Genomic DNA, 16,589 nt, shown 5'->3' on the forward strand with positions numbered 1-16,589 from the left:
ATTGATTATGGATTCCATCATCATGATCCACTGTGGGGACGCCCACAGTCGGCGCATTACCGGGTGACCCCAGAGGAACTAATTCAGTCGGTGATATCCTTGACGCAAGTCATGGGGATATATATATCTCGCGGGGCACATTAAATCCTACGCTAGCTACACCGGAGAAGAATTAGTTGACCATCCGAAAACATGGAAATTCGTGCATTGTTGACCGACCTGGAGGATCCAATCTGACGTATGGCAGGACTCTCAAAGTAGATCATCTACCTGTCCCTGGGAGTTGACAGGACTGCCGATGATTCATACAGCTACGGAGTTCTCGGAGTAAGATCTGCCGGGCGCTTACAAAACTGGGTACCAGCGACAGCTTGCCCGAAGAACTGTACGAGATGTCTTATGGCTCTCTTGGAAGGATATTGTCCGGTACATTATGAAGATGACTGGCTCGAGGGCGCCAGTCATGGCTAATAGGTCAATTGCACCTCATAACGAGGCTGGCAACGCAGATCTTGGTTCACTGCGGGGATCTCTACGAAGCTCGCAATCAGGTCTTGACCCTCTGGCAGGTGTTGGACTACATCGTCATCGACCATGATCGATAGTCCCATTCGTTTGACATGGACCACGCGAGCGATGCCTCTCGGGTCGATGCGAGCGTGCTTGGCCAGCTGCAACGCCAACTCGCGCACGGTCCGCTGGGACAGGTACAACGCATGGTAGTAGGCACTCGGACGGCTATTCTTCTGGATTTGGACGTAGAAACAGGCGACTAAGGATTGGTTAGCTCCCCCCTCGACTGCACGTAAAAATTGACTAAGCTCACCGAGTGGCGGGTCTGCCGATGTGGCCTGTTTCGAAGTGATATGGGCCGAGGTTTGGGTGGGAGAATGAGACGGTCGACTAGGAAAACCATCCTCGGTCGGACCATCGCAGTCGGCATCGCCACAAACGTCCGTCACATTGGCTGGCGATGAAGGATAATTCCCCAGGGTGATGCTAGCCAGCTGATCTGGGTCGTCCTGCTCATCTCCGGGCAGGGCAAACACGCTCACCGAGAGGGCGGACGAGAAGAGCTGTTGCAGATCGTACAACACCTTGTACAGATCGCCCGGGGTGGACACGCTAGGAGAGCGACTCATCGACCGGGTTGGATCACTCGGGGTGGTCCCGCGCGCGACGCTCCTGCGTTTCTGCTTCTTACCGAGGCCACCCCCATGATAGTCCGCCCGGGCGATTTGTTTCTCAACACGCTCAATCGACTTCTGGATGTGGGTAACGTCATTGGCCAGCTTTCTTTCAGCACCATGATCCCGAAAGACCTTCACTCGGCAATAGCAGATCTCCGCCTCGGTCTCAGCTTCCGACGGGACCTCGGGCAACGAGATCCTCTCCGTCTTCGCGCATAATCTCACCGGAACCCCCTTTACCCCCTTGGACTGAGTGAAATCTGTGGAGAGAAAGTGGAATCGGACGAGAATCTGGCATTGCGACGAATAGGCCTCTCCCCCACTCGTCCATGAAACACAGAACTGATTAAAAGACGCACTCTCCAGATGCCACGCCGGATCAGGCGTATCCCCGCCTCCTCCCTTCAGCGCCACCAATTCCACCGCGCACGGGCGACCGCCGCGTCGCTCGGCGTCACTCCCACCCCGCGCGCCGTGCCACAGTTGCCAGCAGAGGGTTGGATTGGATCGGTGGGTGGGTTCTTCGAACGCGATTCCGATTCGGGTCCGGTATTGGACCGGCTGGACGGGCGCGACCGGCGGGCGGGAGTCGACGATCGTGATTGTGTAGGCCTGGGCTTTGTTCAGATAGGTCACGGGGATATCGCGGGCATGGTCGAACATTGCGGTCGGCGCATGGAGGATGACATGGTAGCGGAATCTACAAGGGTCGCTCACGTTAGCGTCCACCGATGGCCTGGACAGATCTGGGGGACCAGTACGGGATTTCCGGGTGTACGGAGGCCCTCTCAGCGACATTCGATGTCAGCAATCCTGACTGGTCCGTTGAGAGTTCTCGGACGGATGCTACGAATGAGTCTTTCCGATCGCATTCATCCGGCGCCACGTATTCCTGATGATCATGATCAAAATAGCGCGCGGCGACGGGGGACGCATGCAAGCCTGGGGCGAATGGGTCCACATTGGAGAAGACTGGGCTCGGGTCGAGTGAGGGAAACGTGGCGATGTTGGCGGGTGGAGGGTCATCTTGGGAACGGACGGTCTGGGCACTGATCATTTGTGTCCAGCGCAAGGGCGAGCTGGTCAGGTTCCACTCCACGGTCGGGGTGTGCAAATCCCCCGCCGGGCTATGCAGGACGGCGCACATTTGATCGGGCAGTGGCGTGTATACGGCATGCGGCTGACTCGGGGGACTCACAAAACCGAGGAGATTCGCCGGCGTGGACGTGGACGGTTGTTCGTCCCAGGGCGCCGACTGCAGGGTACCTGGTTGGGCGTGGCTGACGAGACCCTCTGGGTGCATCGTCTGAGCGATCGAAAGCACGGAAAAGACATAAGGGAAATCATTGCGAAATTCTCGAATGAGCTCCTCGTTCGGCTTCTGCGACGTTTTCCTGAAGAAGTGCTGTTGAGCCCACGCCAGGGTGCATCTCGTTTTCGCGTATGCGCGTATCACAATTACCTCTTGCCAAACATTTTCCCCGCTCCCTCAGGGTGCCGTCACTCTCGCGACGTGGTGTGTGTCAGTGGAAGTCCATGGAGTAGGACCCGGGGGGGGGGGGATATGTCCGGTATTTTATAGAAGTCTGCGAACGACTGTGCCCAGCTCATAGATTGCATAGATTGTACGTTTGCTCCATCTACACGGCATGACAAGAAGGCGTTTGTTGTCGTTGAGCTTCACGATTGGGACGGAAGTGACTGCCGATGAATCGTCTGAAGGCCCCTCCCGCCAATCAGAGCCGGCGCACGGGGCTGGTCACGGGGTCTCCTGCCCTGATCAAAACATGAGCTCACCGCCAGAGCTTCGAATGGTCCTCTGTTGAACCAAAAGACGACTCATTAGGATTGGGAAGTGTCTCCCTCTCGGCGGTACTTCTACAGGTCCCATGTAGATCGATCTCCCTTTATTTTTGGTGGATTCTCCCCTTCTCTCCGTTCCTTTTCTTTTTTCATTTTTTTTTGGGTCGAAACGATGCTCGTTCCGAAGCTTTTCAGTCCTGCCAAGAAACAAACACCAGCAATCCAGAATGACGTACGGATGATGTGATAGCCGGACCGTGGGTTTGTATTACTCTATTTTTCTATTTTATTGGATTTTCCTTCCATTTTTTGTGGAGCTGGGGGGAGTCTGTATCCAAGCCTGCAAGCCTCCGGAATATGGCCAATCAACCCGACCCCGCACGTGATGACGATTGCAATCGATTCAATCGAACTTGGACGCGATCAGGTCTCTTCACATTGCAGTTGTAAGCCGCGTTGAGGATAAACTAGATCACGACACACCAATTCCAGCACCTACAGCCATCACCTTGTGGCTATCCCGGCTACCAGGGCCGATTTCCTGACTGCTAGAGGTTGCTGTCGAAGGATTCATGGATGCATGAGTTGCGGTCAGTGAGACCCAGGAAGCGGAATAAAATGTGGCTGCGAGATAGGCGCTATGGAAGGAGCACTATCGGCGCAAATAGCATCTGTCCTGTTTGCTACAGCTTCCTCGACTGTGCACGAAGAGTTCTACATACACCCAAGAAGCAGAAGACGTACCAGGAGGTTGGTAAGCAAAGAAAAGCTTTTGGAAAGAATGGCACCCACGCGACGGGGTAAGGGGCAAGGGCCTCTCGAAGGCTTGGAGAGTCTTAGCAGCCGCTACTATAACCCTAATCGGAGGGCGGGACGAATACGCTCGCCATCGACGCACCGATGTAACCCAGTCGAACTAGGATTTGTGGCCTGATGATCAATGTGACCATCTATTCTAGCAACTGCAGTAGCTCGTCGTACTATATATGATCAGCCCTCCGGTCCGAACCGCATGGAAATCCCTGCCCATGTCGCCATTCCACCACCTCCCCTTAGCTCGTTTTAGCTTGTTTTGGGTGCGATGTGACGGTCAACCCCTGATTCAGATAGAAGGAATGGGTAAGAACACTACTACAGGGCGCCATATCGCAAAAAAAAAAAAAAATACCATTAAGAAACATCAGAAAACGAAAAGAAAGGGCAATGATTCGCCCACGGTCAGCCGCTCCGATCTCCATAACTGACCTCCATGCTATAGGGATTTACTTGATAGAGACGTACCAGAGTATGGTCTGGGATCTATCATGTAACCTAGAAAAAACTAGCACTTAAAATTTAGATAGTCTGGTTCTTGTAGATCCCATGATATCCGCGGAGCAAACCACATGGCGTTTGGCTTGCCACCGGATCAAAGGAGCTTTCTCACAAGGAGAAGGATTTGAATACGAGGATCCCATAGCCCCACCGACTCGCGACAGTGATTTGCGATATGAACAGAGTACCGTGGACATCCACTGGCGCCATAGAGCCGTGGTCCCAGACTGCCATTAAGCTATAAATGTGAGTCACGCTCGGATGTCTGTATATTCGCGAGAGAGTTGACATGCATGGAAGGGAGACAGGCTGCGCATTGCATTTCTTCGGCCCCATAGTTTCTTGATCCTTTTCTCCGAGAAAGACATTACATTTCCATCCTGAAGTCATAGACCAACAGTTCCCTGTGGCGCTCCGCCACTACCAGTTAGCCAGCGGACAAAATTGAGTAGGGCCCCGCCTGGGAAAAACGTTCATGATGCATCACGGACTCTCACGGGAGAAACTAAATCTGGTTAGCATCCTGTAGGATTAAAATAAGTCCCCGAGCAACGCCGGGTCTATTTGACTAGTGATGTGCCCGGGGTTTGAGGCTTCTCGGGTTGTCGAGTTGACAGGAACGGGTATCGGACACACAAGTCGAGAAAGTAGCCCGAGGGAAAGATCCACATGGCAACAGGTTGTGGGGAATAGATTTACGAGATCAATGGGCATTCATGCCGCTTGCAATGGCTCCCTGTCAAGAGATATGGTTAGTTGTAGATGAATGGGCTCTTCGCTTCAAGCCTCGAAGGATCAACACCTTGGTCAAGGGGACTTGGACCCAGCATGACAAGAGTCACTTCAACTTGACCCGTCAGTTTCCTATTATCTTTGAGCGTTTGGGTATCCAGAAATTCTGTTACACCCCTTCCATGTACACTTCTTTTCTGGCCTGGTCATGATCTTTACCTCGACCCTCCGGCCGGAAGTCTATGCCAGCATGTCAAGAAACAACCGAGAGTCGTTGGACGTAGGTAGACTGGCTTACAGTGTTCTACAGCAGCAGATAGAGCTTATGTATGAGGATATCCACTGGTCGAATTCTTCCATGATTGATTCTGGGAAGTAAACATGTGAGCGGGTCTGCTACGGTCTGCTATAAACTGATAGTTGTCTAGTTGGCAGTGGGTAGCACGGTGCACACTCACTTTTTTGTAAGGCTTGCTGCACTGCTTGTCTTAAGCGACGGATATCTATCAACTCTTGATTCAGGTGAAAGACGTGGATATGAAGACGCACCACAGAAGGGCTAGGCCTCGCCGTATAAATATTCTTGGTACCCACGAGTTACCATCCCGATCCTATCGCCGACTCGAGTGGAGCTATCAATCAAGATTCTACTCCGGAGTATTAGCCTGTTTGAGCCTAACTACTGTCTAGTGGGACGTCTAGCTATGCAGGCGGGTCCAGTGGAGTTCTTCAGCTCGCTGCGCACCACGAGCACTGACATCGCAAGGGCAGCTTTGATACTAGGGACACGTTTCTTGTCGTCCTATTACAGGAGGGAGAAAAGCAGTAGTGACGCCCCAAACATGAATCTCGCGTTCATCGTCCGTAGAGGTTACCCTTCGTGACTCACAGCCTGGCCACTTATCATGAAGAGCTCAGCAGACTACCAATGATGCAACGGCCGGTCCAAGAGGTCGGATGATGAGTCCCAGTGTCGCATACGCAGTACAGAGATCGGGCCCCGAATGATCGCCGAGCACATCTAAACTGGAACAGGACAGATGCGAAGGTTTTTGCAGTCCCGAGGACAGCACATCCACAGGGCGAAAGTTTAGCGATCATTAGTTTCCCTTGGCCGTTTACAGCAAGTTCCCCATGGCGTAGTATTTCCCAAATTCTGGCAAACCACACGGCAGTCTAGACTCGTCGAGGTTCCGCGGCTCCGCGCGGAAACAACCATGGCTTGGATGCAGATGGTTCTGGAGGACCCCAACGTGTCGGATCTTTCAGTTAAATAAAGTTTGCCTTCTCCAATATATTCAATCATTAGATCAGCAGGGTTGCAGCGCCTGATGAACCGCTTCCCTCCTCGTAAAGTATTCAAGGCTGTCCGATAGCCCGTCCGTCCGTCCAGGTACATCTACCCTCGCTGGACAATGGGATCTGGGAATAATAGCAATGCCCTTATCATAGTAACCGCCGTGTTCTTCGGGATATCACTGGTGGCGGTTTGTCTACGATGTTTTGTGCGGTTGAGAATCGTGCACGCATTCGGATGGGACGATGCATTGATTGTGACGGCGATGGTGCGCAGCCTCGTCTTCGTCTTGCCCTGGATTTGTGCTGACAGTTATTCGAGGTGTTCAATGTGGGATTCGCCACCTGTACCTTCCTCAGCGCCTCCTCTGGCACAGGGAAAACGCCGGAATACCTTGCGACCCGACCTGACGACGTCCGTCGCGGATTCTTGGTCAGTCTGGGTCTCCTGCTTATCCACCATTTCTACTAACGGTTTCCATAAAATAGTCTGGTGGCTGGGACAGATCATCTATATCATCACCGTGACGATTGCTCGACTATCGATTGCCATCACCTTACTCCGTCTCACGGTGGAGCGTATCCATAAATGGATTCTCTATGGAGTGATGGCCCTGTCCACGGCGGTGGGGATAGTCTTTCTTTTCCTCTCCATCTTCCAATGCCAGCCAGTCTCCTACTATTGGAATCGCCTCTGGATGGAAGGCCACTGCCTGGACATGAACTCGCTTCTCGGGGTGGTCTACATGTACAGCGCCGTCGCGGCGGCCTGTGATTTCACCATGGGCCTTCTTCCCGTATCCCTCATCTGGAGGCTTCAAATGGATAATCGGACGAAACTTGCCGTGGCCGGGATCTTAGGCATTGGTTGCATGTTCGTTCTGGAACCGTACCTCGGGCCTTCTGCTGTTTATGATACTAACTCTTGGCTGCAGAGCGAGCGCTGCTGTCATCGTCCGCATCCCTTTTCTCAGCTCAGCAAAGAGCCCAGACTTTCTCCGTCAGTTGCGCCTCTTTCTTGTCTTGCCTCACCACACTGACCGTGCGCAGACGCAACCACCCAGATCTCAATCTGCTCCAACGTTGAAGCTTGCTTGGGCATCACCGCCGGTAGTCTTGCGACCGTGCGCCCGATCATCCGCATGTGGTCCCGGATGGCTTCGTCCATTCCCAGCCAGCATAGCTTGATCGCTTCACATCCCATTGCTAGCAAACGTCGCGGTACTGTCGATAGTCGCGAAGATGCCACCAGCTATTCCACTTACGCCAGCCATACCGCACCATCTCAATGGCCTCAGAGTCCCAATTCTATGGCATAGGACATTGTCTATATGCAGGGTCGAGATTGAGCCCTACTCAAGATTTGTCTTGTCTTCACGCCGTTGTTTTCTCCTTGAATTATTGCCCTCTGTTAATGATACCATTTCACGTCGGAAGATCTCTTTCTTCCTATCTTTCCCGCCCCCCCCGTTGCATATCCGAACATACAATTGTAATATAATCTTAGCGTCCATTGCATTAGATGCGGTAATAGAGAAGCTATGTCAGCCCTAATTTACCTCGACTGAACAGGTGTATAGCAGTTTCCTGAAGAGCAACCCGCCAGCGTCATTCTGCGTGTCCAACGTACGGCATAGCGGTCCCTGATGATGTGGAGTAACAGTGTCACGTATGAACAATCTCTTTCGCGATAGACCCGTGAGTGAAAAAAGGGGGAATTCAGACATGGATCGCCTTGACATTGAGTAACGCTTCTGCATTTTGGTATGCGAATAGCTCCAGGTCCCTCCCAGCGATCAGGCCACTCGCCTCAATCTCTTCAAAGAACCGCAATCCTTTTTCATTCGGCGAAAACGGATAGTCAACACTATACAACACATGATCAATGGAAGTGGTTTGCAGAAGGCAAGCCAGCGGCGTTAACGAGAACATGCCACTGGTCGTGATCCAGATATTGTTCCTCCAGACCTCTCGAAAACTTCTCTCTCTGCCCCATCGGTCCGAGATCGCAAAAACACGATCCAATTGGAAAGGTAGCAGCTCACCCATGTGTCCAATCACGATCTTCAATCTGGGCAGGCGATCAAAGAGACCGCTGGCGAATAACCTCAGGATATGATGTCCGGTCTCGGCGTGCCAGGCCCAGCCGAACGCGCTCAACGCCAGCGCCACCGAGTCGCTGTAGTTCCCTTTATAATGTTCCATCATGGAGTCGGACGCGAATGTCGGGTGGATGTAGATCGGAACGTCCAATTCCTGCGCTTTTTCAAAGATGGGCCAAAAGCGTTCGTCGTCGTAGAACTGCCCTTCCAGGTGGTTGTCCACTAAAGCTCCAACGAAGCCCAGTTTCGTCACACAGCGCTCGAGTTCAGCGACAGCTGCAGCAGGCTCGCTCATCGGCAGCATGGCGAATCCCGCTAATCGAGTGGGATTTCTGGCAATGGCAGACGCCAGGTCGTCGTTTACTTCTGAGCAGAGAAGGGGCGATAAATTCCCCGGACCGTGGGAAATGACTTGGAGCGACACGTTTCCTTTATCGAGATCCTGGATACGATCCTCCCCCAGGGACTCCAACTTGGACATTATAGCAGGTGGAAAGTTGGCATAATGCGCACGGGCTTCTTCGCTGGCTTCGCGCACTTTTGGCGAGGCATAGTGCTCTTCGAGGGTGATGAAAGGAGGCATGGCTGTGAGAGTATAAACTGGCACAAGATTTGTATATGTAAATAGTCTGCGAAACGGCAGTGGATGGTTGAGTTCTTATACTCGTAAGACAGCCATTCTCTTTAACTCCGAGGCCGAGCCATAAATCCGTCATACGTGAGAAAGCGAAATGATATGACGCGTTAATTTCTACTTTGTATCTTTGAGTTTTAATCTGGCTTTAGTTCCTGCGCTAAGATCTCGCCTTGTCTACTCGAGCCCTGCGCGTGGCGCATCCGATGACGCTTTCCCAACTAGCCGTTGTCTGCTAATAATTCAGAACGGCGCGACGAGACAGATTAATCCAGCTTCGTACCCGTCGTTCACTGAATCGCAGCTCGGACGATCGGAGAAACAAGCTCTACCTCCTCAATGTTTCCCCGTCGCGTATACCATGAGCTATCAAGGGCTATGTTAGCATCCATTCTCGCCGTGATATGGGGGTGCCGGATCGCGAGGCTGACCCATCTGGGAGGCACCATTGAGGGGACCGCCAATCGCCGGCCCAGGAGACTTCAATCACTGTACGTGCATCGGTCGGGGGGAGTCACAAATGCAGGGAGTTGTCAGCTGGGTGAGCATGCGCGATTTCAAAGCCAACAGCCGCTACTTCAGGATTGCGTTGATAAGAGGTAGCGGGGTACGTGGCAAGGCGCGGATCTTGCAGGCCATCACCGCACAGGTAGCTGAAGGCTGCGGAGTCTGTGGACTTGGAACCAACCGCCGAGGGTGGGTGGTGTGTTCCTGTAGAGAGTGTTAGTCTAAACGTGAGCCATTACCGGATCATGGGCTGTTCTCTCACCGAAGTTCACCCGGTCGCGATAGTCTTAAATGGCCCACAAAAGTACCCCGAGCACGAAGCTACCAACAATGACGGGTCAGAGTCTTTGCTGTAAGTCTTGAGACCTGCTTGCTCTGTAGAGGGGTTGCAGCCTAGGACGGCGGAGGTTCGTCATGACGCCAGTGGTCTCGATAATAAAGGACGTTTGTTGTAGACTGGAGACTCATGCAGATTGAAGACTGACCTTATTCCAGCCCGTGGAAACAGTCGGAGATCAGGATAACACTGATGACATGTCACAGTGAATTGCGACAGAGCCGACGCCATCGCGTCTGATAGAGAGATATATTCTTTGATACATGACTATACCAGGCTCAGTGCGTCACTCAGCGGCACCACATACCATTCCCAGTCATTGTGCTGCGAGGATTGCCGGCCGGACAATCCGGTGGCTAAATCACGGTCTCGCGACTGCCAAACCGTTTCAATGATGGAGCGGACGCGCGCCACACTGGTGACGGTGGACTGGGCCATCGTCGCCAATGCTCTCAGGACCAAAGCTCGTCCGCAGACCAACTCCCCGGTGACCGGGTCTGGCCAATTCTCTCCATCCGCAGGATCCAGCGCGACGGCAGCGACGAAGATAGGCCATGTCGCATTGATAATGAGGTTCTCTTTGAGCAAGGCGGATAATTGCTGGATGATCCTGCGAACGAGACTGCGAACGATTGGGGTAGATGGCTCTGCGTTGTACAAGGCGCAGTGCAGATAGATGGTGCATGCCAACCGTTTGAGATCAGCAACCGCCTGGAGGGCACGGTCTTCGGGATCAGCTAAGACTTGCACGAGGCCTCCCAATCTTCGATTCAATGCAGAAGCTCTCATGCTGAAGTCTACCTCCTCGGCTAAGACGGTGTCTATCTTGGGGCGGATCCGACTGAGATCCAGGATCGCAAAGAGGATAGAAACCAGCTCAGGGCTACATCCCATCCACGGGTTGACGGAACGGTCAGTCTGATCCCAGAAAGAAGGACCGAACAAATCTGCCTTGGCACACGCAGTGCGGCCCATGACATCCTGGAACGCAAAGAATAGTTCTGCAAAGGCCGTCACTGGACACTGCGTTTGGTTGGATAGGTTTCTCCTCCGAAGCCGGATGATATCCTTCGCGCCTTGGAGGTGGACGACCCATCCTTTGTCGCACTGGTCGACTATGTCGTATAGACTCAGCATCATCATCAGGACCAGCACTTCGGGATCCGGGGAGATGGTATACGACGGCTCAGCCGTAATCCTGCGGCGCAATTCTCCCAGAACGTGGGACTTTAATCGCACTGCGGTGCTTGTATGCACGGGGTTAGATTGGGACCAGTAGCACGCGGCCAGTGCTTGGAGCGCCACGAGTCCGTTCTCCGAGCCGTTCAAGCAAAATGGTAGGATCACAGACGTGAAAGGAGAAGCGATCTTTAGACTAGACGTCGTTCGAGGACAGACCTGATCGATGAAATACTCCACCATGACGGCGTGCTTCTGCGCTTGTGGGTAGGGAAATACAGGCGGCGAGTACCACAAAGGAGTCTGCTCTGCCACTCCGAACCTGTCGCGCTTCGGACGGATCACACTGATCTCCATAGATGGCGGGTATCGGGGGGCTCCTTTCTCATCGTAAAGCCACTCCATTGTTGAGATATCCTGATTGACAAAGCTCCACGGATACACGGTGCTATTGGGAGACCAATTCTGCTTCCCGGTTGATATGACACCGGACTTTTTCTTCGACGAGGGTCCTTTCCCCCAGACTCCTTCCCGACCGAAGGCCAATCCACGGCTCTGATAGTCTGATTTCCATTTGAGAGTCAACTTTTCCCTGGTGCATTGCCAGCCTTTCTGCCAGCATCGCGTGCAGGGCTCCTCTCCGTCACACTTGACCCGACTCTGGCGACAGTTGGCGCAGCCAGTACGAGTTCGGGTCTTTGACGCATGAGCCGGTTGAGACATGTCGCCGTGAAGCATTGCATCAAGTATGTTAGAGCATGGGAGCAGTATGTCCTTGGTCGTATTTGTTGCTTCGTCTGTTGCGAGGGGATGTTGAAATCGATTAATAATCCACATGTCATCCAATTCACGTTTTGCAAATTCCGTCTCGGAGACTTTCTGCTCCATATCATTGGTCAGGGCGACTCCGCTTTGGTATATTACGGTTTTCTGTGTTTCCCATCTTTGCCCCATATTCTACCAGAACTGATATGAAACTGAGCATATAGAGTGATGAGTGGACCGAATAAATGTTCTAGACATTGCAAAGACTTATCTGCCCGTATAGACGGAAAAGCACTTATCATGACGGAATTCACAGGGAAGGATTTTGAAATTCACCCTGAAATTCGGTTTCGTTATCATTTATATACATCTCTGCGAGGATATCCTACACCATCTTGCTATGTGTCTCTACTAGAGCGAGTCAAAGGATAGCCAGATCCAGGATTGAGAATGTAAAAGGTCAAAACAATTGCATTATTACCTACGCGTGAAGGAAGCTGGATAGACGAGAATTCTGCACCATGACTCCCCTGGTTTCCGACATGAAATGAGTAGATAGACTATTTCCTAAACCACAGTTTTGGCAATCGCTTCAAAGTCCTCCTTGAATGCACCGTGCCAGTCCGTCTCTGTCTTCTGTGGTTGCCATCCCAAGGCTCTGCTCAACGTAGCCTTCGACCGAGCACTAAGATAGGGTGAGTACCACTGATGATGGCAAGGGGGTAAGGAGACTCACTTCGATGCAAAGCCTAGCTCGCGCACCTGCTCACTGCCATTGGCGGCCCAGGCTGCTGCCTCTGGCAGGGACACACTACGAACTTCATCGGTCGCCAGTAAGCCCAGCTCGGATCCCGCCGTGGCAATGCCGCGAGATACGTCCATCCAGGTATGACGGCCCGTTTCTGCGAACAACAATCCTTGGGCTCCGTACGGCACGTCCTCTCCCTTCAGCACCTTCACCAGAACCAACTCGAACAGGGTCACTAGATCGGCGATGTGGACATGATCCCACTCAGCCTGACCGTCCCCGATCACCACAGCGTGTCCGTACTGCAAGGCACGACGGATGAGCGCGGGAATTTGGATCGAGAGCCGGTTGACCGGACCAGTGCCAATGCCGAAGATGGTCGGGGCCATGATGATCGTCGTCTTGACGGAAAGATCAATACCCGTGCGGAAGACAGCCAGGTCGGTTGTGCGCTGTTTATAGGCCTCGTGGGCCTCGCGAGCCTGTTGATACGCATATACATCGTTGGTATCGTGCAGCTCTCGGGATTCGAGGTAGACTTTGCTGACCGGCCGGTCGGCAATGCTGGACGTTCCAGAGGTCTGCCAGCTTGTCAGCGGTTAGACCTCAATAAATTCTCTATCTCCTCCCTCACATGGATAAAGTGGGTTTTCCGGCCTGTCTTGGTCTCTCTATCATGAAGACCAGTGATCATGGCGATAGCGGATTCTGTGTGGAACGCGGAAGCGGTGTTGATAATAACTTGTATAGATTGCAGTCAGAGACCTGTCGCCGTCGAGTTCCTTTGGCAATGCTCACCATCGTAGTCGCTCGCGAGCTTCTGAATGAATTCTGTCTCATCGAGACTCTTGAAGACAATGACCCCAACACCGAGATTTTCAAACTCCGGAATCCTCTCCAGTCCGCGAATGAGGACGTCGATCTGCGCATTTTGTACCTCGATGGCAGTACTGGCTTTGAGAGTGGTCAGGACCGAGCCACCACTGTGTCTCGTTAGTGTGTGTCTCTAGCGATTCATCGGGAAGTATACTCACATGTAGCCCGTGGCGCCGGTCAGAAGAATGCGAATTTGCGACATCGCGTGGTGTGAATATGATGATACCCTGTATACCAAGGGCTGTTCAAGCGTGGGACATTACTGACATTCTGAAGAGGTTCAAAGACCACTTTTATATCGTGTCTCATACCCCCCAAAGTTGAGTGAGTCTGACCCCCTGCTTGCTAAACCACGTCGCAGAGTAGCATTTGTCAGCCTATTGTGCAGTCTATGGTGTCATCTTTACCCTGGATAGGACCTTGATTCTACGATCGAAACATGTCTCGTAGAAGGGAAAACCGGCAGTCGATCTGGTGGAGTACACCTTTGGTATCTCAGGGAGTGAGTGGATTCACCAACGAGCAAAAAGTTTCTAGCCGGCTCGACCTTCCCGTCAATTCAGCAAAATTCGAAGGTCTGGACCCGCTCTGCGATTGCCACCGTGCAATTCGATACACCTGCGTTCTTAGCTTACCGATCAATGGAGACCTCTCTCGATGATTTGCAACCGCTCCACTCCTAACGGGCCCCGAGCCAACCTTTGAAAAAATACTCTAATTGCTCTCTCCCTCACGAGGCACGCCAAGCCCTGACCGACGTGCTACGGGCCCCACTCAACGGTTGAAGAACATCGGAGAATTCGGTCAAGCCTTGACCAACGGCAAGCCGTCGCTCGGGGGGAAAACAACCCAATCAGGGACATCCATGACTGTCCGGGATGCAACAGGCTGGTAGACTGAGGTTTTGATTACCCATAATTAGTAGATCATACCAGATGGGTCGATTAAGGCCCATCGCATGTCCCCCGGTCAGCGGGAAGGTGCATGCGAAATTCTCATGGAATCTACGTTACTCGCATGTAGGGCTGAGATGAAGCAAACAGGGGCATTCGCCAAAATCTCTAGGCCACCGCATTAGAGAGTACTGTCGCTGTAGCTGTCCTGCGAGGGAGAGATATAAAGTATCCTCTCATCGTTACCGCCGTTTCCGGCGCTGGCATTCCAGGGAGCGGCGCACACACATTCTTTTTATAGCATCGTATGTTCCCCTAGACGTAATCGCTTCGTGTCTGCTTTCATAGAACTCCAGAGTAGACCCTCTCCGAGAATAGAGTCAAACTCAAGACTCAATAGACCAGTTTCCCCCTGAGGATTATGGAGATTATGGAGATTACGGAGCCACCCAGGTCTAGCCATGATTGGTTCGTATAGAAATCAAGCACAGACCACACGAAAAGGGGGCTCCTATTTTTTTTCTCTTTTTTTTTTTTATTTTTGTTTCTCCGTATGCCCACATATATCGGGCTCGGATGGACGTAAAGAAGGCGCAGTTACACCAAAGTGGAAACGTAAAAAGCACGATCGAACAAAGCGTATCTGGAGGGGCAAAAAAAAATAAAGTACGAAAGGAAAAGCCAAATAATGACGTCAGCTGATTTGCTGATCGCAAAAAAATTCCAGCTGTCCAGGTAGAAAAGAAGACAGTAACCTAGCCGCGTCGGTGCCATGGATCTTGATCCTAATTTGACGATTAGCGATGTGCTAGTCTTGGAGAACCTTTTGGACGATATTAAAACATGGAAGAAAAAGGAACAAGGTAAGTCCACTCCCATCCCCAGTCCCCAATGAGGCACAGACTCTAAAGATGACTGGTAGATGGTGAAGCCGTGATACAAAGTAGGACGTCTCACAATGAAGAGACGGTCAAGAAACTGCAGGCGTTAAATGATCCTCAGCATTCGGACTTCGAGCCCAGCGTTGTGTTTACATGGGACCTCAGGGATCTTCGCCTGTACCCTTGGCTCGACAGGTGGATTCTGCAGCCCTACATCGGCCTGGCAAGAAGAATCGTTCGCCATGAGACCGACGTGGTGATGCTCTCCCATATTCTGCTCTACCTCACTACCTCCGTCCCCAGCGCAGTCCTCTTATATTATAGATTCAGCTGGACCCATGGGGTCCTGCATTGGCTCATGCAAAGCTACTATACCGGGACATATACCCTGTTGATGCACCAGCATATCCATATGGGGGGAGTGCTGAAACCGAAATACCGCTGGCTGGACATGACATTCCCCTATATCACGGATCGCCTGATGGGACATACCTGGAACAGCTACTACTATCACCATGTCAAGCACCACCATGTGGAGGGCAATGGGCCGGACGATCTCTCGTCGACCATCCGGTATCAACGGGATGACCTGTTCGACTTTCTTTGCTACTTTGGCCGGTTCTTGCTGTGTATTTGGTTCGAGCTACCCCGCTACTTTTTCCGCAAGGGTAATCTTCGCTGTGCGTTCAAGGCGGGGGCGTGGGAGATTCTCAGCATGGCGTCGATGTACTGGGCCTGGAAATATCTCGGGTGGAAACCAACGCTCTTTTGCTTCGTCCTTCCATTTGTGCAGCTGCGCCTGGGGCTGATGGTGGGCAACTGGGGGCAGCATGCCTTTGTGGACGAGGTTGATCCGGACTCGGACTTTCGCTCGAGCATTACATTGATAGATGTCGCAGTAAGTAAGCGCCGGAGGACTGATTTCCCGCAATGTAAACTAACAAAAGCAGAGTAACCGTTTCTGCTACAACGATGGCTACCACACTTCCCATCATTTGAATCCTCGCCGCCACTGGAGGGAGCACCCCGTGGCCTTCCTGCAACAGAAGGACCGATATACCACCGAGAATGCACTGGTGTTCCGCAATATCGACTACATTATGATCACCGTGAGACTGATGCGGAAGGACTATCTCCATCTCGCCAAGTGTTTAGTTCCATTGGGGGATCAGATCGGGATGGAGCAGGGCGAAATTGCGGAAATGCTGCGCACCAAGACTCGCCGATTCACTGAAGAGGAGATCAGGCGCAAATTTCCCCAAAAGAACCAGAGTCATCACTAATTCCCTGGCTGGTTTTGGCGATACGGTTGATCGTGGGGAGCGATTGGTG

The 16,589-nt window shown here is 52.3% G+C and overlaps 5 protein-coding genes across 5 annotated transcripts; 2 read left to right on the forward strand and 3 right to left on the reverse strand.

The window, feature by feature from the left end:
• Window positions 1-467: 467 nt before the first annotated feature.
• ANOM_007475 (putative CP2 transcription factor) lies at window positions 468-2,666 on the reverse strand (the record flags this gene model as incomplete). Its single annotated transcript, XM_015552731.1, has 4 exons — window positions 468-772; window positions 827-1,890; window positions 1,952-2,584; window positions 2,653-2,666. 4 exons carry the CDS (start codon window positions 2,664-2,666, stop codon window positions 468-470), a joined length of 2,016 nt encoding a protein of 671 aa, XP_015405817.1.
• A 3,788-nt stretch (window positions 2,667-6,454) lies between these two features.
• ANOM_007476 (uncharacterized protein) lies at window positions 6,455-7,654 on the forward strand (the record flags this gene model as incomplete). The annotated part of the gene is made up of 5 exons (XM_015552732.1): window positions 6,455-6,604; window positions 6,658-6,754; window positions 6,825-7,209; window positions 7,271-7,335; window positions 7,386-7,654. 5 exons carry the CDS (start codon window positions 6,455-6,457, stop codon window positions 7,652-7,654), a joined length of 966 nt encoding a protein of 321 aa, XP_015405816.1.
• Window positions 7,655-8,054: 400 nt separating this feature from the next.
• On the reverse strand, window positions 8,055-11,982 carry ANOM_007477 (Zn(II)2Cys6 transcription factor; the record flags this gene model as incomplete). The annotated part of the gene is made up of 4 exons (XM_015552733.1): window positions 8,055-9,066; window positions 9,590-9,782; window positions 9,908-9,971; window positions 10,189-11,982. Coding segments are annotated over 3 exons (1,860 nt in total). The 3' UTR covers window positions 8,055-9,066; window positions 9,590-9,780.
• A 444-nt stretch (window positions 11,983-12,426) lies between these two features.
• On the reverse strand, window positions 12,427-13,685 carry ANOM_007478 (NAD-dependent epimerase/dehydratase family protein; the record flags this gene model as incomplete). The annotated part of the gene is made up of 5 exons (XM_015552734.1): window positions 12,427-12,544; window positions 12,596-13,188; window positions 13,242-13,348; window positions 13,406-13,590; window positions 13,642-13,685. The coding sequence occupies 5 exons, from the start codon at window positions 13,683-13,685 to the stop codon at window positions 12,427-12,429; spliced, it is 1,047 nt and encodes a 348-aa protein (XP_015405834.1).
• A 1,463-nt stretch (window positions 13,686-15,148) lies between these two features.
• Window positions 15,149-16,540, forward strand: ANOM_007479 (uncharacterized protein; the record flags this gene model as incomplete). Its single annotated transcript, XM_015552735.1, has 3 exons — window positions 15,149-15,239; window positions 15,299-16,155; window positions 16,208-16,540. The coding sequence occupies 3 exons, from the start codon at window positions 15,149-15,151 to the stop codon at window positions 16,538-16,540; spliced, it is 1,281 nt and encodes a 426-aa protein (XP_015405833.1).
• Window positions 16,541-16,589: the final 49 nt, after the last annotated feature.

Source organism: Aspergillus nomiae (assembly GCF_001204775.2).
Source record: "Aspergillus nomiae NRRL 13137 chromosome Unknown contig00182, whole genome shotgun sequence".
Classification (NCBI taxonomy): Eukaryota; Fungi; Ascomycota; class Eurotiomycetes; order Eurotiales; family Aspergillaceae; genus Aspergillus; species Aspergillus nomiae.